The following is a 25,158-nucleotide window of genomic DNA, read 5'->3' on the forward strand; positions in this document are numbered from 1 at the left end:
GCCGGCTCCCACTCTGATCTGAAGCGGGGACCGGATCCGGGGCTGAGACCCTCGGATCCGAAGGACCCATGTGCTCCGACCGGGACGGAGCCGAAGTCACACAAAGTCCCTCGGATCCGAAGCTCCACCCACGGCTCCGAGTGGTCGGATCCGACAAACTCGAGGGACCAGTCGGAGCCGAAGTAACTAGTACTGTCGGCTCCGACACACCCCCGGATCCCACGTGGCTCGGCTCCGAATGCTCCGAACCCGGGAAGCGGGATGGAGAAGGAGCAATTGGGGCCCAAAATGGGGTCGAGCTCCCCCCTGGAGGGGGGGGGGCAAGAACACTCCCATCTGCAGCTGGGCCTGGATGAACCTCCTCATCATCCGGTCCATGTCTGCATCTGACATACTAAATGTGGACCTCGACGAGGCCACCGAGACGGACCTAAAGTGATGCCTTGATGACCTCGACGGGGACCGGGCTGCCTCCTCCCCAGGTCCCGGTGAAAAACAAGGGGACCGGAGCCGAGGAGGAGGCGATCCAGAAACCCTGGATGGAGAAGCCCGCTTGGTGGGCAGGGCCGAGGAAGAGTCCTCGGCCCGCCGCTTATGGTGCTTCTCCTTCCTTTTGGTTTTTCAGGCCTCCCTCTCCTCCGGAGCCAAAGCGGGAGGTTGAGTCCCGACCGGAGGAAGGGAGGCAGGGGTGGCTACCACCAAGGGCTGGGTAGCGGCCACCGAAGAACCGGAGGCCGGAGCAGAGTCCAGGGGCAAAAAGCCCGCCAGAATCAGCTTCGACCTCCGGTCCTTAAGTGCCCTGGGGTTGAACGCTGCACAAATCGTGCATCCCGAAGAGAGGTGTTCAACCCCAAGGCACCTAACGCACCGGGTGTGGCCATCCGCTGGTGAAAGCTTATGGCCACACTCGGAGCATTTTGAAAAGATGGCTTTATGGGCCTCCGACATGTTGAACGGAAAAACACACTCACTAGGCCCCTACACACACCACAAACACACACTACGAACCAGCGAGGGTAGGGAGGAAAAATTTTACAAAAAAAGATATCTAAGAGGGAACCTAAACAAACTTTCACAATCACACAAGAAAAGTACAAAAAATTTTTTTAAGTTTTTTTCTCACAAATACTCTGAATTGCCAGGAGCTCGAAATCCAGCTTGTAGGCTTGAAGCGTGGCAAACTAGATCTGAGGTCAGTTAGGGTTGGCAGGGGATTATGGGTAAAGGGAGGAGCTAGGAGCTCGGATCTATGCTGTGGTAAAAGTTGCCAGCTCGGATCCGAGATCGAATCCATATCCCAAAGGTTGCTGACAAATGAAGTTCCTACTTCAGATCAAATATTTCAGGAGTCGGACAACCGGCACTTGCGAATTGCTTCTGCTTCGGGCATCACGCGGCAAGAAAGACTGATGTAATGGTGTCAGCTGCATGTTTTATACCCCTGACGACCTGACGTCATGGAAGAAAAGACAGCATCCGAAGCAGGAATCCAAGACTCTGGTATTCAGGCCGGCTGGGGGATACCTGCAGGCAGATAACCCAAATGTATTGACTGCAACAGTGAAACACGAAGAACATCTATAAATTCACCCCAGAGGCTCCACCTGTGTCCTTCTTGGACAGCAGCAATATGAGATGATCATGGAAATAATAGTAGAACTCGGCTAGGCTTGTAACAGCCCAAGGGCCATTAGCCTAGTAACTTCCTATGATAAAATGATTCAAGTTTTTGATTTACTGTATGACATCCTATGACTTTGGTTTTAAATTTATTTTCTGATGAAGTTCTAAACAAACCAAGAATGTAAGAGCTAAAAATATTATAGTTTCGAGCTGCTATCATTCTAGTACATCATTTTGTGGTTTCGATAAGTTTGAGTTTCTATGATGCAGTTAGTGTTTTGTCATTATTTTATACCTGACAAAACCAGAAAAGGACATTACAGTGTTGTGAAACATTTTGAGACAGTTTCAAATTTTTCTGGATATAAAATTAATGAAGCTAAAACAAAGGCAATAGTGGTAAATTATGCACCCACATATGAATTGGTTCAGCAATGTCTATATTTATGGAGATATGATAAAATGATGTATTTAGGAGTTTCTGGTGTGGCAGCTAAAGATATGTGGGAAAAGACTAAACAAAAGATAATACAAAAATTGAGAAAATGGAAGCTCTGGTGTAAGGATATTGATAGTAAGATATAAGCAGTTAAAATGTCTTTAGTCCCTTTAGTCTTATGCACAGGTCAGGCATATTTTTTATCAACCAGAGCAGAAGTTGTGGATAGCAGCTAATTAAGAGCTGAAGGATTTTATCTGGGAGGGGAAGATGGCAAGAATCAAGTGGGAAAAGCAGATCCTTCCAATAGAACAAGGCAGATTGGTATTACCCGATTTGAAGGCTCCTATAGATAGCACAAGCAGAAAACAAACTCAAAGTGGAAAGGGATTATGGTAAAATGGGAGGAAGCTCAAGAAACAAGAAAGACTGAGATTGTGGGTGCAGACCTTTAAGGAGAATAATAATAACCACACAAAATATTATTTTATAAAGTAGCAGAAAGTATTCTAAGAACTACACCAACATGGGAATGGAGAAAGGAGATTCTGCTGATAGGGATGACTGCAATTAGGGATACAGACAGCAGGCAAGAGGGAGCTGGAATTTATTGGAGAAAACTGGCAAAGGAACCAAGGCACTGGGAGCAAACAACTACAGAGGGAAAGGTAATAGAATGGGAAAGTGTCAAGCATTTATTTGGACTGCAGGCTATAGACTGCCTTCCCTATCAAGGATTGATATCAGAGTATAGGTGAAGAGAATGAAACAGAGGGGTCCTAAATGAAAGATCAGCACTAGTAGAAGATTTAGTAGAATCTAGAACAGAAACTGCCATTAAAAATGGAATAATTAGTACAGCATATAAAATATTGCATGCTAATTATAAGAATCAATCAGAGGAGGCTAGAAAGGATTGAGAAGAGAGATTGGATAAGCAATTCACAAAGAAACAATGGGGGGATATATGTATGTCTCCCGAATATGCAACAACAGCTAGAAGATTTAGGATTTTTGCTTGGAAATGTTTACACAGATATTTTTATACCCCACGTAGAATCCAGAAAATTTTTCCTCAGGTAGACAGCAAATGTTGGAGGTGTTATGGGAAAGAAAGAGGTAAGTGGGAATATATTTTCTGGGAGTATAATAAGTTGACTGACGTTAAAGATTCCCTGCAGACTACTCTGTAAGGGGATGCTGGGTGAGCAAATTGATGTAACTAGGGAAATTATTTTTCTGACCTACGATACAGGATCACAATTGCCTTGACACAGTAAGGCCTTTCAGAGTCTAATTATGGTGGCTGCCAAAAAAGCAGTTACTACAAAATGGAAATCAAATTCTAAACCAACTGTACTAGAAGCAGAGAATATAGTAACAGAGGTAAAACAACTGGAACTGAGACCTCTAAAAAAGCGTAGGAGCAAATTACATAGGAAAAATGGAAATTATGGGAACAATACATACAGGGGAGGAATGAGGTTTAAAAGAAGTTGGGACTTGAGCTATGTAATGTTTGACTGATAATGATCAGGTACATTATAAGTGATGTATAATGTTTGCAATTTGCATTGCGTTACTAGGACTTGTGATGTAAAATGCTTGCAGCTGGGATTTTATTAATGCGATTTATTTTCACTTATATAAATGAAGGATTGCCTATGGCACAAGTGCTAATTTAATAAAGATGTTTTTTATTTAAAAAAAATACCCCAGGAAGTCTTAAAATCCTGAGGTAAGCAGTCAGCTTTTCCAAAGAAGAGGAGACAAAAAAAAACTAAAAACTATCCAGGGTGAAAATGGCAATCCAAGAGGTTCAAGCAACCATGGAGTGGCAGCAGAACCTGTGCAGACCAATAGTGTGTGTGTGTGTGTGTGTGTGTGTGTGTGTGTGTGTGTGTGTGTGTGTGTGTGTGTGTGTGTGTGTGTGTGTGTTTGGGGTGGGGGGGGTCGCAGATTGCACACACAACATCTGAAGTAGAAGCACCAATAGAAAAATGAAATAAATACGAAGTGTCAGGAATGTGAGGTAATGTAGGACCAGAAGGAAGCACAACAGCAAACAAAGATGTAAATGAACCAATGCTACCCAGAAGCACAAAGAGAATGACGGGAGAGGAGAAAACCCGACAGGGAAAGAGAGAGGAGAAAACCCGACAGGGACAGACAGAGAGAGAGACATACAAACTAGTCAAAAAGAATGAAAAGAGGGGAAGGATCAGTGACAGAAGCAGGAACAATGAAAGAAATCACAGAGAAAGAAGATGGCAACCTAGAAGAGTAAGGGAAAGCATAAGGAATAGCACAGGAGACTCGAATACTCTTTTTTTTGGACAATTTTGGGTTTGGATTAGTTGGCGTTGGAAAAAACAATATTCCGGACGCTACACAGGAGCAAAGAAATCAGAAGAAAAGGAGGACAAGAGGAGAGAAGCAATGCAGAAAAGGGAGCCCTGGTCACACAGAGGGCAGTCTACAATGGGAAGAGTAGAAAAGAGAGCAAGCACAGAGAGCTTTGGAAGTGAAATAAAAACAAAACTGAATCCAAAACAGAGGATAAATCAGCAAAAGAACAGCAACCCAGAGGGCTGCATAATGCAGATGAACAAACAAATGCAGCAGAAAGCTCGATAAGGAGAAGACACCAACACTGATAGCAAAGAAAGGATTACAAAAGGGATGAGGGATATTTAAATAGAAGATAAACCCTTTACTCATTCATCACAGCATTCAAAAGTTCAACTGAGAAAGGGTGAGGAAAGGAAAAGAAGAGACAATGACTGTAATATGCACAATAAACTGGGACACTAACACATGCAACAAGATGAAACCTTAAGCATGCTAAGTGAAATAGGGGCTCAATAAAAAAGAAGGGGATAAATGATGTAGGAAGTAGTGGTTAGTGGGAAGCGGGGGGGATGGCTGGAGAACTCTAAGTAAAGGTTAACTTGGTAACATGAAACTCAGGAGTATCACACCTCATCAAGAGAATGAAAAGTCCAGGACAACTTAAAAAGGCTAAGATGGGATACATGCATTATTTCTGCAAGAAACTACAGTACAGGAGAGACAGGGAGAGAAGATATTGTCTACAGAGTACCCCAAAGGGGAGGGAGACAACAAGGTAGGAAAGGGGAACAGGGAAGTGGCAATACTGTTCAGGAAAGAACTACAACAGCAAAAGAAATAAAGAAAAGCTGTCAAGGACACTGGGTTGTATGGAGACTGAATGGTAAAAGATGGAGAATACAGAACATGTAGATGCTGAATAAGGATGAGGGGAAGTTCTAATCAAAATTCTTTGAGGAATGGGCATAGCAAGAGATCAAAGAAGGGATCTTCAGTGTAACTACAGAGCCAGACAGGGACAAATTCTTTAGAAAACATGAATATAAGATGAAAATAAAACAAGGCTTTGAAGAAAACAAGGCTGGGGGGAGGTTGTGGAACAATACAACCAGCATGTTAAACAGAATGTAAGGGGGGAAAAACTTAACAGGGAAGTTAAAGCAAGAGAGATGCAGGAAAGAGACATCTCAGACCACGCATCAGTTCTAATGCAGGTTGAGTAGAGGGGTAGAGGGGACTGGATGGTGACAAGCAAGTTGGAAGTGGAGAGGCCAAGACAGCAAGAAATAAGTGCAGAGACTGATAGAGCTGAGAAAGGGTGACACTAGTGGGAACGCATTAAAGGCACATTGATGGGGGGGGAATACCACAGCCAGGATTCATCAAATCACGCATGACCTCAGGTCTCTCAGCAACAAGTACCGTTGTGACTCTGTCACAGTTCATGTTGGTGTGAATGACCCAAGATGTACCTCATTGGACTACATGAAGAGACACAAGGTTGAGCTTTCTGAGTATGTGTTCCCAGAAAGGTATGTCCATAGCCTTGAGCAGCATACTACCCTCACCTAGAATGATGCCACAGTATAAACAAAAAATAAATGTTGAGTTCAATAATTGGCTCAGATTTTGGTGTCATTCAAAGGGGATCCAGTTCTGTCAGTTTGGGAAGCCATGGTCAACAAACCTCGCTGTTTTACTATAGACGGTTGGAACTTGGCACCCCTAGGCTTTTGGCTGCTGGCAAAGGCTCTTGCCTCCCACAGAGTGCATTTTTTAGGCAAGGTCTCGAAAACAATATTACCAACGCGAAATTAAATAGTCAGAACAAAATAAGTGTCATGCTGCTAAATGCTAGGAGCTTAAACCAAAAACTGCACTCCCTGGAAGCACTTCTCTCACTAGAAGATGCAGATTTCTGTGGAGTCACAAAAACCTGGTTTAAGGACTCAGAAAGTACACCAGCCCTGCAAGGCTACAATCCCTTCCACACCTTTAGACTGCAGAACGAACATGTGAAAACCAAAGGAGGCGATGTTTCAATCTATTTAGAGATAAATTCACTTCCCATCTAGTTCTGGCATTGAACAAAGCATAGAAGCGACAGCGAGGGACATCGTGGTTTGGGCCTAAACAAGTGACGCAGTAGGAGTCTAAGTCTCTGTGTGGTATTTGTTTTAACAGGCGAGACAATTATTAACTTTTTCTGATATCGGTTAGGTCTGGGGGGTCTGCTTCCATGAGGCCTAGGCTGGGCCGGTTTACTGGGAGCAGGAAAGGGCCAGTGTTTGGAGGGATAATGCCTGCTGAACCTAGGGGGCTGGGACCTGCAAGAAATCCTTCAGTTTGTCTCGGTCTATGTTTTTTTCGGAAGATCTGCTGTCGTATGGCTTACTGAAGCCATATCAGAATTTGAGGACTGTAAGCGAAAATATCTGGCAACAATAGGGGCCTGACGACGGACAGTTCTGGAGTTGAACAAAGCGCAATTAGTGACAATGAGGGACGTCATGGTCTGGGCCTAAACAAGTGACGCACTAAGAGTTGAAGTCTCGGTGTGGTATTTGTTTTCCACAGGCAAGACAATTATTAACTTTTTCTGACATCAGTTAGTGCAAGAAAAAAGGATCCCCAATGGGGTACTTAGCTTTAGAAGACTTCAACTTCAATCTGGTAGATGAAAACTCAGGTAGCAGCCAACCGGCACTCATGCAAACTGCTTCTGCTTTGGGCTCCATGGCAAGAAAGACAGATGTAATGACGTTGGCTGCCTTACTTTATACTACCAACGACCTGACGTCAGTCCTCAAGCAACAGCAACCGATGCAAAAATACTAAGTCTCTAGTATTCGGGCCGGCCGAGGGCTAACCTGGCAGGGATAACCCAAATGTGATGACTGCAACAGTGAAACACAAAGAACATCAACCATTCTAGATTTGGGCCTCACCAACATGTGAAACAGGTGCACTGCTGCAGCTGTTGGACTCTCATTAGTTAAAACGGACCACAAATCAGTCACCTTCGACTTGACACCAACATCAGTACTCACAAAGGGTGAAATCAAACAAAAAACTTCACCAAGACAAACTATACCCTCCTAGGTGAAGGTATAAATGCATTCTGAGCCCCACCCCAAGCTGGAAGTAGTAACTATGCCAAAGCTTACACTAAAGCCCTGTACAATCACTTGCATAAGTGTATAAACTCGGATGTACCACAAAGAATCAAAGCCAGAGCCCCAAGTAAAAACAAGCTGTCATGGTGTACATCCAGCATCAACAAACTTTACAATAAATGAAAAACGTTGCTGTCCAAGAAAACAAATGCAAGGGCCCAACAATGGAAAAGCACCCTCCACAGCCTCAACACGCAAATAAACTCAAATTATCAAATCCTCCAAGAGCTCCTTTGACAGAAACCTAGCAAGTATTGCTAAGGATAACCATAAGGACTTTTACAGCTACGTACGTAACCTAAAGGATAGGACCCAAGCATGTGCAGAACTAGTAGCCAATGGTATCACACAAACGCACTGACCCCACAGACATAGCAAACATGCTAGCAGATAGATTTGGCAAAAATTTCACTCCCTTATCCCCTCCTAACTTACAACAAACACTCTCCCAAACTTTCCTCCACCTTACATATCTGAAGAGCAGGTCCTCAAAGCCCTATCACTGGCAAAAAACACAGCCTCGATGAGAACAGATGACATCCCAGGCTATCCCTAAACAGGCTAAAACACGAACTAGCACCACCACTAAGTATCATTTTCAATCATAGCCTACCCTCAAGCTTTGTTCCTGCTGAATGGAGAACAGCTACAGTTATTCACCTCCACAAAGGTGGCCTAACAACAGACCCAGGGAATTACAGACCCATAAGCCTGACCATCCTCATATGTAAGGCCATGGAACATATCATTATTGATCTTATAAATAAAGACATAGGTGACCTCCAAACCGTGGATCCTACCCAATTTGGCTTTGTGAGGGGCAGATCCTGCCTGTTAAATCTGGTGGACTTCTTTGAAGTGTGACCAAGGCCATTGATGAGGGCAAATCTGTGCACACAGCACACCTTGACTTGGCAAAGGCTTTTAACACAATCCCACATTCAGGCATTACAGATAAACTTAGCAAACATAATATAAACCCCTTCTTTGTAAGACGAGTTGCCAACTGGCTCACAAACCGGACACATATCATCAAAGTGGGTGACTCCACATCAACCAGCAGATCAGTTACCAGCAGGGTGCCACAGGGGTCAGTGCTGGGCCCCCTATTGTTTGGTATACACCTCAGAATTTCAGGTAAAAACTAAGGGGTTGTGGCTGACCAAGTTTGCAGACGACTGCAATTAGGTGCAATCACTGAATCTCCAAATGATGTCAGTATACTCCTGGAGGGTCTCAAGTAGACCAAATAACGATGCATTAGTCACAGTCTCAGACTGAATGCAAAGAAATGCATCACTCCCTTCATCACAAACAATGTCCCTTCACACTATCAAATCAACAGCAGCCTAAGTACCCATGAAGTGGTAACAGAACTGGGATCACAGGTTGACTGCGACCTTAACTTCGAGCACCACGTCTACCGTAATAAGGAAAGCTTTCCACATAGCACATCTGATTAGTAAAGGCATCACCTCGACAGCAAATGAAGCTATAACCCCCCCATACTCGGCACTTATCCAGCCCATAATTGAGTATACTGCCCCATTCGGCATGTACTATACTACGCACCTACAGCAATTAGAGAGAGACCTCAGACCAAGGGGATCCAGCATGCACCTTACACAGCCCAACTAAAGTCCCTGTCACTATACTCCATATTGTATAGACTTCTTAGGGGAGACTTATGACTGGCCTACAGAGCAATCCAAGACCCAAACCTAATGAACTTACTGCATATCCATAAATCAAATGAGTCTAGGGCTACCTGTTCTAGGGAATTAAATATGGCCTGCAACTTAAATAGGACATGCTAGAGAGACAGATTTATCTCCCAGCAACTGCCACATCTTTGGAACAGGCTACTAATTTATGTGAAACAGAGCACCTCTACGACAATGTTCAAGAGGAATCTGGACAAGTGGATGGGGCACCACAAATTCTTACTGGGGATAGTACCCACAACCCTCCTGGACATGGGCAGTCATCACTAAATGCAATCTTGGGTATTGACTAACAGTTGTATGGTATTACATTGGGGTGAAACGGCTAGACTTAAAATGACCTAAGGGTCGATAGCCTAGTAATCTCCTACGATCCTATGAACTCACAGCAATGTAAGAGAGGATTTGGGGAGAAAGAAAGGTTAGAGAAAAGTTGCAGATTCAGGAGGACAGAAAAAGAGCAGAAATGGAAAGCAGGGTAATGGCAACTGAGTAGTGGTTCTGGAAAGATTACTTAGGGATGGTGGAAAGGGATTGAGCCTTACTGAGAAAAAAACAAAAAGGAGGGGAGGAACAGATACAGCAAGACAAAAAGGGAAAGGAAAAGAAATGCAGTTAACAGAGGAATCCTCCATCCAGTAAAAAATATGCAGAATTTCTAGGAACAAAGAACCGCCACCAAAAACATGTCAGCAAATGCACCAGTCAGGGCTTTAGCTACTGAAGTAAATGGCAAATTGTTTAGGCATTGGTACACCCAGGAGCTCCCTGTATCTAATCAGGACTGGAGTGAATTCCTTGGCCTCCCATCTGAAGTAGTTCTTCATTCTGCAAAGGATGCATCCAAATGCAATATCTTCTACAGAGGATGCAGAGGACACGGTCTCCTTACTGTCAAGAACAAACCAGGGGATGGACATCTGATCCGATACAAATTCTGAGAAGGGGAGAATCCTTTTATTTGGAGGGGGAAGCCCATAACAAATTCATTTTCAAAAGATGGCTGGGCATTCTTTAAGCAAAAGACAAAATCCTGAGCAAGCTTTATTAAGTCATGGAAAGGAACTTAATATGAAGTTTGGGAAAAGGACCCACATAACAAGCTGCTGAAGCAAGATGGTAGATATCTGCTTATGTTTAAATGAGACAGCCCTGAGCTTAGGAATCATGATTATCCTGGAGACCATAAAATGTGTGGGTGGCTGAGACCTCAGTCCAGGAACAAACGGTTTCCTCACAAATCAGAACCAAGTGGATGCCTCACTATCCTTTAATTACAACAATATTAGTGTTTGAATCACTTGGCTGTGTGAAGATGTCCAGATTGACAACCTGAAGGGATTCAGCTCAGGAGGACATACGATATCAACTGCCAGAAATATGCCAGCCTCTGAAAGGAAAATGCGAAAGGTTTCAGTGAAAGCAGACACTTGTGTTGGGGGCTGTTGCAGCATCTCACTGAATCTAGCACCCTTAAGCGTAGGAAGACCCTCAACCTCTGGAATAAATGCTTTATTACACCATTTTAATTACATACTGTGGAAACCCCAAACATGGCACACTTTATTGTGACACTGATTGCTGATACAATCATTTTATAGCTATATACTTACACAGTACTAATAAACTAGCCTTCTTTCAAACAACCAGTGCTTACATTCTACTTTAACTAACTTGCCAGTGTTAAGTATGTAGACCCAAATATCGCAAACAATAATTTTATCTAATCTTAATCCCAAATTTGATTATATATTGCTCCTTAAAAAAACAGTTAAACACACAAACTACTGAAATCAAGAATTAATAAACATATTGTTTTATTTTCACTATATTACAAATCTTAACAACTAGATCAGTGACTTCTCACTTTGTAATGCACACCTTAATAAACAGACATACATCTTAGGTAGTTTGTTCTATCCCAATGTCCCCTTCAAGCTCAATTTCCACTAAAGAATCCCATACAGCTTTATTTATGGAGTTATTTTTCTGATCCATGATACGCAGTTCCATATTTTTTAGTCTTTGTAATCAACTTTTTTTTCTCATGTCTCTTACTGATGATCTGGCTTTGGTTTTCCATTTTATAGTTACAGCTTTCTTAGCTATTATCAACATTAAAGTTAGCATCACTTTCATCTCTTTAGCAAATGCTATTTTACACCAACTCAACAGAAACAGCTCTACACTAAGGGTGTAGGAGGGTTGGGAGGGTGGCCTAATGGTTAAGGTGTTTGCCTTACAAACACAAGGTGCAGGGTTTGAGTCTCAGAGATAGGCTGGCCATTGGCTGGGCTGCCTGCAAGGGCAAAGGTAGTACTACTAACCTATGAACCTATGAACCTATGAACTAAGGTTAAATTCTCTTTCAAGTATAAAAAAGAGCTTGAAGGGTACATTGACATAGAACAAACTACCAGTGCAGTCCCAAAATATATGCTCCCATTAACCTCTTTCTGAACCATCACATCTCCAACATATGCCTCTTGTCCATGGGAAATTTTTTCATTTCTTTTAGGGGTAGAGAAAAATTTGTACAAGCATTTCTGTGCAAAAGTTCTAAATGTTCTCAATTTAGTTGCATATCTGGGGTTAAGACATATTTCCCTCCATCAATCATCTGTAATATCTTTTTAAATCATTCACTCCATGCCATTTTTTACCTTTATATTCTACTGTCTTCTCAAATGTAATATTACTTTACATATCCTACTTAATACCCCTTTTTCTGGCTGTCATATCTATTCTGGCCTCAGTTATAGTCTATTATTCATGGTTGAACAAAATTCCTATCCAACCTCCACATATCATCTTTATACTTTAACATTAGACATGTATATGCAAGCTGATCTGAGTTAGACAACTCAGAAATGTGTCTAGCTTAATGTCATTTCACTACCTCATCTCCTTTTACTGTCTGTTCATAAAATCTTGGTTCTCAGATCTTTGTTCTCCAAATGATAATTACCTTTTCTTTTTTGTCTTTCTTATTACTATACACAGTATAATATACTTGGTGTTATTCCATTTTGCCAATATCTAATTTCCTTTAACAACTTCTTCTTTCAGCTTTTCCCGGTTAGGGGTCACCACAGCGGATCATCTGTCTGCTCATGATTGGCAGTGGAGTTTTACAGTGTCGAGTTGCCAGCCCGGTGCCCAACCTTCCACAGAAGGCACACAAATGCACACACTCACACCTAGGGCCAATTTATAGTGTCCAATCCACCTACTGCATGTCTTTGGGATGTGGGAGGAAACCGGAGCACCCAGAGGAAACCCACGCGACCACAGGGAGGACATGCAGACTCCGCACAGAAGGCACCCCAGCCGAGAATCGAACCAGAGAACCTCTTGCTGTGAGGCAGCAACGCTAACCGCTGCACCACCGTGGCCGCTCCTTTAACAAAACTGCTTAATACTTTATATTGGAGGCTGCACATAGGGCTCTTTATATTCCTTTTCTAGATATCTCAAATCTGCATGTGTGATCCTGTCACTACCTCACTGGGCAATATGCCTACCAATGTGCCTCTATTTAGGCATATATTCATATCTGGAATCAAATATAATAATCTAAGTTGCGTGGCCTTATAGTATGCTTCCAAATCAGAAAGTCTCAAACCACCTTGCCCTTAGTCAGTACAGTTCTTCCCACTGCCTTATCTTTTCCTATCCCCAAGTAACTCCTTGAATTTCCTGTTTTATAATCTTCCATGACTTTCTTTTTTTTTTCGGTTGATACATATAAGACTGACCTACATAAAGACCCAGTGAGACCAAAATCATCGTAATAACTTGTATCTTATCACCAGTACCTACAAAGAATAACTCCCATAGTCTTATCTTACTTATAATCTTTTGAATAATTTCTTCCCACACTTCCTTAGCTGATTGCTCAGCATCCCATTTCAGCCAAAACCCAAGTACTGCATGTTTTGTCATTACTTCACAAAAGGGGGCATAAATCATTACTATATTCTTTGTTTTTGCTTCATTTACTTTATATTCTCTTACAGTATTAAAACATTTCAGTTCATCAAATATAATTTTTATACTATCTTCCAGACTGGCAAGATATATTATATTGCCTAAAAGGGGCTATTTTGTCATTAGTATAGACAATTAACTTTGACTATGTTATGCTTTTGGCTAGTGGTTCTAAATATAAAGTAAAAATTAACATTAAAAGTGGGTACCCCTTGACATCCCTGCCTAGTTCCTCAGATAAACATAAATGTTTCATACAGCTCATCACCACACTTCACTCTGGCTTGAACTCCTCTGGTGATATTAAATATTAATGTCGCCTATGTTTGTGGTAACCAACATGCCTCAAAAGATCTCTTCATACACTTTGGCAAACATTTTTTCATCATCAAAACCTAATAATAGAAATATATGATTATTGTCCAATGAATCCTTTTGAATCATAAAGGTTCTGCTAATACTGTCAAATGTTTATCTACAATCTTTAAATCCATTTTATGGGAATTTTTTCATTAACATTTTATAATCATGATTCAGAATCAAAATAAGTCTGTATGACCCTGGATCAAGGGGATCTTTTCCCTCCTTTGGTATAACTACCACGACAACTTCCTTCAATGTTATGGCACATCTCCTCCCAGTCTTTTACTATCTCCTGTTCCTTCTGTTTCCACACTTCCGTTGAAATTCCATAGCTACTGGGGTGTTTTCCCAGAGATGAACTATTTTTGAACAATGTAGTACAGCAATGACAAAACTCATCATAGAATGCAAGTGCACAGTATGTAGTAATAATTCCAAAGAACTGGAGGTCAGTCTTTTTCAGCAAAGGCTAGTGAAAGGGGTCTATTTGTAAACAATGAGTGCACTGGAGTCATTACCTGAAGAGGGACATATGACCATATGATTCAGAAAAAGATGGCTAAAATGATGAAAAGGGAAGATAAGTATAGCACAGTATGAATAAAGACATTGTGTTGTCAATGTAAGCTAACAAACTTTTTAGTATGATGGGCAGCAAACTGCTTAAGCTTTAAATGTTTGGTTAGTGCCACTGAAAGCGCCTGTAAAAGTAATGCAGCAAAAATGCTGTATACTGCTTCTCAAGTGAATATAATCTTAAGAAAGAAAATACTTAATGTAAATGTTTGGTAGCACTTCTGATTGTGCACATGAAAGCAATGTATTTTTCATTTGATTTAATGCTGCTTAATTATCATGTCTGGTAAACAATTGCTAATGCTTCTGACCCTTGTCTACTGCACTCATTTCTCAACCTCAAGAGAACATATCAAGATAATGCTCATGTATTTGCTACCTTTAGTTAAATGTAGTGATATGATATAAATTTCCTTTTCTGCAACCATTCTACTATTCTATCATCAAACGTTGTCACTACGATAGCTACTTAGAAAATGATATACGTTATTTCTTATCAATGAGAAAAGTCTTTGTTTTGTTTACCCATGATCAAAACCTGTTCAGGTCAGGTAAAATCAGTTTCATAATATTTGGTACAGCTATTAATGTTTTTTTTTTTTTTAACCTACAGCAAAATACAGTAAGGTGTTCCCCATGATCATCTTTTTCATTTTTTTTTTAATTTTAGTGATATAAACTCTTATAAGTGCATATCTGAAGCGCTCGTGAAAGCAGGATAATTTTAATCAACAGCAAAATGTTATATGCTACTTCTCTCCCAGCAATAATTTTAAGATGTTGCACATTTCTTTGTTACTATTACTAGCTGCAAAGAAATAATGTCTCTTAGCTTGTTTGCAGTACAGTCTGTTTCACTTGTTTGTTAATACTTCTGTCAGTGACTACAGAAGCAATATTTTTCTAAATCATTTTGCCCTCATGCCTGCTGGCTTATCAAGTTCACCCGATCAGACCCAAGCCTATTCACTCCCTAATAGTAGGGATCATTTCAGTCTCCACTATGGTGACAGCCATCAGAAGGGAACCATCATTCAGGCAGCTGTAACAATTGCTTGTGTCCTTGCAAAGTATCCTGGCTATGAGGCATTTTATCTTAGCCTAAACTCATACACCAAGGCAGGGAGACACATGACTTGCATCACAGTGGTGGTGGTGGTGGTGGGGGGCACAAGCCCTTCTTTTTTCACAAGTGTGCTCCCACTGCTTGTTCAAGGAAGGCTACCCATCAACTGGTGGTTCAGTGAATCACTCACCCACTCCCAAGTCATGTGCCCCACCCCTTCCTCCTCTGACATGCAGTCAGTCCAAAAGCAATGTAGAAAACTTGAAAGGTAAGCACATATAACCAAAGTAATAAACAGAAACCAACTTGTGATCATGAGATAAAGACGAACAAAAATCATGAAATGAAAGCAGTGTGTGCTAATTTCTGTAAGCATCTGGTTAAACATTCTGTCTTACAAATATATATAATCCACATCACCAAATCTCCCATTTTAGACAGCATACAGGTTTTTAGACAGCATACAGGTTCATAGATGACTTATTAGGCTAACAACCCAAGGGGGCCTTTTTAAGTCTAGCCCTGCTTCCCAAACTAGCTATGCTTGTTACTGACTATATGAAAATAGTAACGACAAGCCTAAAAAGCCATGCACCGGATACTAAATGTGATGTAGGATGCTAGGATGTCCTAATTTACACAAGATTTCCAGGTTTATAGTCCTTAAAAAAAAAAAAAAAAGAATATATCTGCATAAGATATTTTAAAAATGTTGCAAGGTTATAGAATATCAGCTTTTTATTGCCAGGGGGATGGACTGGTAACACAGATCACACAGCGGTGCCAATCCCATACCTTGACTTTAAGCAAGGGAAGGTGAGCACTGAATCTCAGGTTTCAGAAAAAATATTTCATTCATTCTGAAAGACAACAAGGGAATAAGTAAATATATGATGACAGAACAAAATAAAAGCAGCCAACTGCATAAAATAAATCTAGGTGGAGAATACTAAAATACAAGTCATCAAACAAACTTCTGCTGGTTGTACTATCCAAAAACTGCAGTTATCAGCATAATTCCTCAGCAACTGCTTAGAAGTCACACAGAGAAAAACTTTGTGCAGAAGTCAAATAAAATGAGTTGGAGCATATGCCCCGAGACATGTTGCAGAATAAGTTGGTTAGAGAAATAAAAGCCATCATTCACTCACCGGAATCCCCAATAGCAGCTACACTCTGGTCATCTCTGAGATCAAGGCGATCATGTTCAACGAAATTGGTTTCCAAACTAAAAGCAGATTCGTGCTTAGAATCAGTGAATTCGTCCGCTACTACCTCTTCAACACCACTTGCAATTTTGGCATCAGTGGGCTCATGCTGATCCTCCCTCTTCTGGCCTAAACATGTAGAAATATAATTTTTGCACAATAACTGACTATTCCAACATGCAGAAAATACTTAAGATCAGCAACAAGTGTACCTTATAGGTAAATAAAAGTGTGCCTCACACCCCAATAATCATGCTGCTGGAACATCACTGTGTAAAAAGATGCAAGTGACTAACAGATTCTAAAAGCCTGTTTAAATATAATGAATACATCAGGCATTGGACTGCATTTTAAAACCATCCCTGAAAAAGATACACAAATAATGATAAATAAAAATAAATGCATCCATAAATGTTTGAAAATATTCATAAAAAGGCAGCTGTATGGTGAACACAGTGCCACTGCATGGCATCAATTTACTTGCACTTTTTCAATGGATAAGTAGACTGGTCCAAACACAATCTTCAGTTATGACCCAGGTCTGTGAGAACAGGCAAGGACACAGGTCTGTGAGAACAGGCAAGGACAATCAAAGTAAACAATGTAATTCAACAATCAGTTAATAAAGTTTTACAACATAAATTACAAAATCATTGATAAAAGCAACTGAAAACAGTGATTATAGTCTAACATGCAAGGCATTAAATGATGTTTGCCTATCTATATTAGTCATCTTCCACCACAACACTAACTAACCCTCTCCATCACCACTAGCAACACATCATGCAGTTTTTCAATACAACTGACATTTGCGCTATCAAGCTATGAGGACACAACAGACTAGAGACTATGACTATATAGTCTTAAACTCTTGGCAGTTCTAGTAGTAAGAAACAGGTAGCTCACACTTTTCTGAAAATGAGAATGGCAGGTAAGTAAACAAACACCAAGTACTGACAAGTCACAGAAATTCAAATGACATATAGGGACTATTTATCTCACTTAGCCTGTCCAGTTACTTAACTTAGATGTCTAGTAGATAAACTACTAATCCAAGCTACTAAAAGAGTTTTATCTTCTCTAAAAGATGAGGTAGTGTGTGTGTGTGTGTGTGTGTGTGTGTGTGTGTGTGTGTGTGTGTGTGTGTGTGTGTGTGTGTGTGTGTGTGTATGTGTGCGCACTCATACACAAACAGATACAAAAATGTGTAATACATGCATGCATATACATACACATACTAAGGAAAGCTTGTTCTGAGAATTTATTAACCTCTGGAAAAAATTTCACTAAATTTCAACCACCACGACCACTACCAATCTTTCCAACTGTACAGTCACTAGCTTTTACAAATCTTTCTTCCACAAGGCCACATTGGCTGCAGTGCAGGTACAGAAAAGGACACATGGTTGCAACAAGCTCTTGTCAGAGTTACTATAGTACTAGCATCAGCTAGATACCCGATTGAGTTGATCCATCACTCAAAAGGAGAGTGTTTCACAATCTTTTTATCCCTACCCTTCATGGCAGGCTACGCTCTCTCTTAGGGGTTTTCACCTGTTTCTCTGTGAAATCTTTTTTTTCTGAAATATGCTGACATTTGGAATTGTAACGAATCTCTTAACATACTTCAAATTTCTGATCCAATTGCCCTTGCCCTACTCTCCAATGAAATTCAGAAAGTTCCATAAGCCTCTCAGTTTGGTTTCCACTCCAGACCTTGTACAGCCTATTTGCCCTTTCCTATACTGCTGCCAACACTGTGTCACTTAAGAAAATGTTCTCTTAAAATGCATGCAGCAGTCCAGCCTTTCCAATTGTCTCCAGGTAGCAGTATAATGTTTGCCTTGTTTCTTTAATCCCTTCTCATTTTGTGAGGCTGCAGCATGCCTATGTTTATGATAATTTTAAATGACTACACCAGGTCACTGCCTCCCTTTTACCACCAGGACCTTCCTTCCACTGTGTATGCTTTCTCTGACATTTTTTTTTTTTTTTTACAAATTCAATACTTTGCAGTTTTTATCAAAACTTTAACAATTCAGACCATCCCTTCAGCTTCTCATCATAGCCCATTCACATGATGCACATTCTCCTAGGCCTTCTGGAATGTAACCCAAGAAATTCTAACTCAGGACCAGTCCTGAACATGGACCCCACATTTTATTTATTTTTTTGTCTCTGAAACATCAGCCACCAACCCAGGACCTACTCCTAAAATAAATAGTTAATGTGCTTCGTACACTTATTTTTCACTCTCAAAAAACACAGCATCCATGGGACCTGATGGTGTCTCAATGAGGAATTAAACCCACAGCTGTTTAATCATAGTCTTACCTCTGGATCTGCAACTGTGGTCCCACTTCACAAAGGCGGTGCCTCCACCCCCTGGAGAAATTTTACCGCCATTAGCTACAAGCCTTATCTGCAAAGCCATGGAGAGGATCATAATGGACCTCATAAATAAAGACATAGGGAATTTGCAGACTTTGGATCCATCCCAGTTTGGCTTTGTCAAAGGCAGATCATGCCTTCTAAACTTGGTTGACCAGCCATTGATGAGGAAAGGCAGTCCATACAGCCTACCTCGAATCATTGAAAAACTCATCAGCTTAAATGTTAACCCGCATCACAAGATGGGTTGCAAACTGGCTGGTGTGACAGAACCACAGGGTCAGAGTTGCTGGCGCCATGTCAGACTCAAAGCCTGTCACAAGTGGTGTACCAGTACCAGGCTCAGTCCTGGGCAAACACATCTGACACAGATATCCTTCAGAAGGGTCTCAGAAACGGATAACTGGTGCCAGAGCCAAATCCACTGAGCATAGAAGAAGTTATCAGGACCTGGGGACCCAGGTTGATAGTAGTCTGTCATTCGACACCCATGTAGCAGCTAAAGTTAGAAGAGACCTTCTACATTGCCCACCTTATCATGAAGGGATTCTCATCTAGATCCCTATACTCATCTCATCAGACCAATGATTGAGGTATCTGACCCGACACTTGCAGCAGCTGGAGAGGCAAAAAAAAACTCCTCACCAAAGGATAAAGGGTCTCAAACATCTGTCCTATGCTGCCCGACTGAAAGAACTCCAGCTCTATTCAGTACATACAAGGCCATGTCAAACCCAGATTTGATGAATATGCTTCACCTCAAAAATCTAGATCCGGATAGATTCATCACCCAAAGACTCCTATGCTGTGGAATAAAATTGTTCAAGAGAAATCTTGACCAATGGATGGGAGATTGCAGATTACCTCAGTGTCACTGCTCAACAGAGGCAAACCTATGAACCTATGTAAGCTAGACACCCTGTAACACAAGTTCAATATCTACACCATACATTAGCTTTTATTTTTACATGATAAAATGTACATCAACAGTCCCTGGTGCCTTGGTTAATGCCTTTCAAGGAGAAACACTGAAAACATTGTCTTCCTCGTTTTCTTATCCAAAACATTTGTTATATCCCATTAGTCAGTTAAAACTTGGAGACCAGCTTTGCTAAAACAATCACTTTCCATTTAATTTTAACATTCAAACCTACATGAATATATGTATGAACATCACATATTTTCCACTTATACATCTAATTTATTCCAGGTCAAGACACCCAAAATAGTGGATTATGTATCTGTTCTCAAAGAAATGTCTGATACTGGTTTCATCATGACACCATTCCCGAGTTCTCTAATATGTTCCATTACTGTTATTTTGATATACAAGCTTGGCTCCCCCATATAAACATTCCAAAATGAATACAATATGTTTTGTGCTACATGTAATATTCTGTATTACATAAAATAACTATTACTAATAAAACACTACAGATCCTGAATCAAAAATTAAGACAAAGAATGTGAACCACATTTAAAAATGCCTTTTAAGAGTGATACCAGAGACTTGGTAGTTAAGTAGCTATGAATCATCATATCTTGGATGCTTCTAAAAATTATCCCAGGAGTTGTATTAAAAATAACTGCAGACTTTAGATATGTTTGTATGGTGTCCCAATATTTCAATTACGGACACCATATCTACCTGAAATAAGCTATAGGAACACACAGTGCTTGTTTAGATTATCTGTAGTATCACATGCCTTCTATGATACATGCTTAGAAGAAGAAAGATCCTATACTGCATTTTGCTTGTAGCCGTTACCAGTAATCAGTCTGTTTGACTCTTGCTGTATTACTTCCTTTGACTATCCCTGTGAATGTAATTGTTTTTTATGTTAGCATTAGTTGGTACTTGCGTATTATCACAACCAGATAACAGACTCACTACCTCAGATTGTAATTCCCACTTTTACCATTCGATATCAGTCTATCTAGGTGTCTTAAGTATAATCCATTTGACTATGTGTTCTGCAAATATTTTTAGGTAAACTTATTTTATTTCCAGATGATCACATCATCATATACCTTGGCCGCGGTGTAATATTGTTAGGATGAATCTGTCACCTGCTTTCTCCACGAATTCCCCAGAAAGCCATAAACGGAACGGAACAAATAAGTAAAAGCGGAGATAGACTGTAAAAGACTAACATTATAAAGTTAGTTGGTTTAAAAAAAATGCTTGCACTGACAAATGTTAGGAAGGCTATGGCATTTGAACATGAAACATTCCTCATTCATATGGTGAGTGCTGTACTCAATTTTCTGTGCACTGTTGAGAGCGATGTTTACAATGACAGATTTCACCACTAATTTTACTAAAAGACCATCATCCAGTTATCTGTACTGAAATGTTAAAGTGTGCCTAACTGATGTCATGCACTTGCACTTACAAAGTTTTTGGTCCAAACAGCTACCATCGATGAATGGGGAAAAGTAGTTAGTGTGTTACAACACTCACAGCAACTTGTCTGTCCACCTGACTACCCTCCCCAAAGAAGCAAAACTATATGTATATATGGGCAAGACAGGTAGAAAGAAGTACCAAGGAGTGTTATTTTCTCCTCTTAATAAACTTTCAGTACATATTACGGCAGGAACATGGCTTGGAAAAGAGCCGCTTCTCCTGGCCGCAATCTGATTGCGATAATACGCAAGTACCCATTAGTTTTTTTACAAGCTCACCCAGTTTTGAACTCAATCTATAGACTCTAGCAACATAACTCTTTAAGGTAACAAACCAGAATCAACAAGCTTCATTTTAAATTTGTATAACTGGCATTTTTAACCTCCACCCCTGGGAGTACAAACCTTTCCGGAACCAGATGATGCTAGTAAGGCTATTATAAAGCAATGAGGTGTGGGGCAGGCTTCTGAAGATAATGGAGCTGGAACCTTTCCTGTGGTTTAAATTAATAAGGTGCACCAACAGAAAACCCCTGATGGTTTCCCTGTATTTCAAAAGAAGGTAAAGCAGAGAACGAGTGGAGTTTCTTGGTTCCAGCAACCTGCAATACAATTAAGAGTACAGGACTGAGAGCAGTAACAAGTACATAAAAAGGGGGAAATACTTAGAATCTCTGTTTAATCATTTAATCTGCAAAAATAGTTGAAACCTAGACACCTTGACATTTTGGTTAGCTAAGTAAGAATGCAAAAACTAATGGGATAACACGAAAAATGATGACATCTTGTGACCTTTTGGTTAGTAAAGGTGGTTGCAGATTAGTTATTTTGACTTTGTCTGTACCGCAATCACAACTCTGGGAAGGACATCCTGAAAAGCCTGTGACACTAGGAGGATCATTCTCATTACACTGATGTGAATGGGAACCGCTGCGAAAGACCAGGACCCTTGAACAGTTCTCCTTTCAAAATGCCCCATTTCAGCCCAGCAGAGACACATCATGGAAACCGTGGCTGAAAGGAGAAGGAATTACAAAGTCTTCCTTGCAGTACCAATGGAGACTGTAACCATCACTGAATCTGTTTATGATACACTCTTGTCAGCCATATGGGGAAATCCAATGTATATGTAAAAAGAGATCACTGTACGGCCACTGTCCATTGCAGAGTTTTCATGTGATATCTGGCTAGACAGACCAGTCTTACTGATGCTGCCATATGACTCAGCAGCTTTAGAAGTCTGTGAGCCAGAGGTTTGGGAATTGCAAGCACCAACAAGGCCTGAGCTCAAACACTGGAAACTCTGGAGCTTGGGAGCGTGGCAGTCTGAAGGACTGTGTCCAAATGACACCAATTAACTCCAAGACTTGTACAGGCTGAAGGCTCAATTCGAAGTAACTAACTGGGATGACTAAGTTGTCGCATAGCTGCAGCAAGGAATCCTTAGCCAAAATTAGCAATGCCTTTGTGGGGGTGGTGAGGAGCCAATCATCCAGCCACAGGAAGACCTGAAATCCTTGCAGCCAGAGCCAGGCTGTGACAACTGCCATGTACTTGGTAAACACCCAGGTGGCTGTGGTGAGACCAAAAGGCAGGGCTCTGAACTGATAGTGATTGTCCCCAGCCAGAAGTGAAGGAACCGCTGAGAACACCAATCTAACTTTATGCGATGGTAGGCATCTTGAAATCTGCCATGCACATCCAATCATCCTTCCTCAGAAAAGGCAATATGGACTGCACCATGACCATCCAGAACGTGGCCTTTTTGTCAAACTGGTTCAGCTTACTCAGGGACAAGACTGGTTTGAGGTTCTTTGTCTTCTTTCTTAGCAAAAAGAATCTGGAATACACCCGATCCTATCTAATCTGGTGGGACCTCTAGGATAACTCGATTTGTCAGTAGTTTTTGGATCTCTAGTGCTGCGAAGCCTCTATGATGGGGTGGAACATCAGAGAGACGTTTTGGGAGAACTTTTGGAAATCCTATAAAGGGGATAATATAACCTCTGTATAACTGTTAACACCCAGGCATGTAAGGTGATGGTTTCCCAAGCTTTAGGGTGAAGTGATAGCCTCTAGAGGTGAGCAGTCAGGCAACCCTTCAAGACTGCTGAAAACTCCCATCAGAAAAGGCCCCACGGAAGCCCTGATTCTGTGGACTGTCTCTGTCCCTGGATGGCATCCGTTATGGTTACCCCTTGCCCTCTGGAGGATCCTTCCAAAGGAGCATCCTGGGAAGAGAACTGTGACTTCCTAAAGAAGAGCTGTTTACCCTCCTTTCTGATACATAGAGAAGGATCGCTTGGGAGAGGTGGAAAAGCAAACTCAGATGGTGGAAAGTGTTTTCCCAACTTGTTTACTCCTTGTCAATGTGTCCTTAACCTTGTGTCCAAACAAGGAGGACCAGTCAAAAGGGGCACTGATGAAGAACCCTTTGAAGCAATCCGTAATGTTGCACAGCCAATCATCGCACCTCAATACAGTACCAGAACTAGTTGCTCTGCATGCTCCATCAGACACATTTGAAATGAGTCTCACAGGAACACTGGTGATAGAAGTCAAGGTGAATAAAAGAGTTTCCAGCTTCTTCTGGGTATCTAGAGACTGATGTGTCTTGAGAGTGCTTGACACATCTGAGATAGAATCTCATTGAAGCTTTGTCAAGTGCGATAGGTAATTAAGTGTCCTCAAATTAAAAGTTAGATACAGGATTGTTTCCCTAATCGATCTAGTGCTCGTGACTCCCTGTTCAGGTGTGGGGGGGGGTGAATCAAGGAGCTTGATTCCAAAATCTCCTTTTCGGTGGCTGCTGCTACCACAATGGCATCAATGGCTGCAAACGTGCTCCAATAAGGCCTGCCTTTGGGGGGGGGCGGGGGACAAGAACTTTGTCCAGTTTTCGAGGGACTGATTCTGTGTCAGGCTCCTTCCATGCCCTCTTGGACACCAGATCTATGAAGGCATCTAGACAGGGAGGCAACTCAGAGAGTGGATGGCCTATGCCAAAGAATTCCAGAAAAACTGACTACTCTAGAGAGTGAGCATCAGGGTCTAGCCCCTGTGCTGGTGAAGCAGCTCCAGTAAATCACTGAAAGAAACATCATCACACTGGGACTTGGAGGAACTCTCTCCTTCCTCAAGATCAGTATCTTCAGTGAGGGATTCCTCTGGAGAATCCAAGTGCTTCCTCTTGCACTTTCTCTTCCCCGAAATCTCCCACTCCAATGAAGCTGGAGAAGAGGGCAAAGAATGGGGTAACCCCTCCAAGGGGTACAGCCTGGAGACTAGTTAACATAGGCTGTCCAGGAGCAGCCTAATGACAGGTCAGAAGAAAAGATAAAGGAATGGAGGGGGTGCTGGCTGGCGATATCCGCCAAACATTGAGAGCAGCACTGAGCTATCTAAGGGTGAAGCTCCAAGAGGGAGTGATGATCCTGAGCAGGAACCATCGACCCTGAACTAGAAACTCCAGACTTGACACCATGGCTCTGAGGTGCCAACAGCCCCAAACAAGTCGGGGTCGAAGCTACCAAAGAACAGTGTAGATAATTAGACCGCCAGGCTGCCAGATCCAATCCAAAGGGTGGAAACTCAACTGGCCCAGAAGACCTCGGATCCAAAGGGGCCGTGGGAGGTAATCTGAAATACGGAGCAGAGGATACCAGAGTGTCAGACCTGAGAGGATAAGCCTTAACTGCATCTGTGCCTGCAAAAAGGACCACACCAAGTTCTCCATTCTGATTATTTGAAACTGCTCATCAATCTCAACAACGAGACAGACAAGGCTACCAAGGACGGCTTTGCAAGTCTGTGTGAAGAGGACCCCCGATGTCAGATCCAG

General features: G+C 41.5%; 1 protein-coding gene across 3 annotated transcripts in view; it reads right to left on the minus strand.

Annotated features, from left to right (window-relative positions):
• UTP25 (UTP25 small subunit processor component) overlaps positions 1-25,158 on the minus strand; it is a 1,083,612-nt gene that overhangs the window by 732,656 nt on the left and 325,798 nt on the right. For all 3 annotated transcript variants that reach the window (XM_044061823.1, XM_044061814.1, XM_044061805.1), the window contains exon 4: positions 16,461-16,646. In XM_044061823.1, coding sequence (XP_043917758.1) covers positions 16,461-16,646 — 186 coding nt within the window. The remainder of the gene's footprint in view (positions 1-16,460; positions 16,647-25,158) is intronic.

This window comes from Protopterus annectens, chromosome 1.part0 (genome assembly GCF_019279795.1).
Source record: "Protopterus annectens isolate FY-2018-M chromosome 1.part0, PAN1.0, whole genome shotgun sequence".
Classification (NCBI taxonomy): Eukaryota; Metazoa; Chordata; order Ceratodontiformes; family Protopteridae; genus Protopterus; species Protopterus annectens.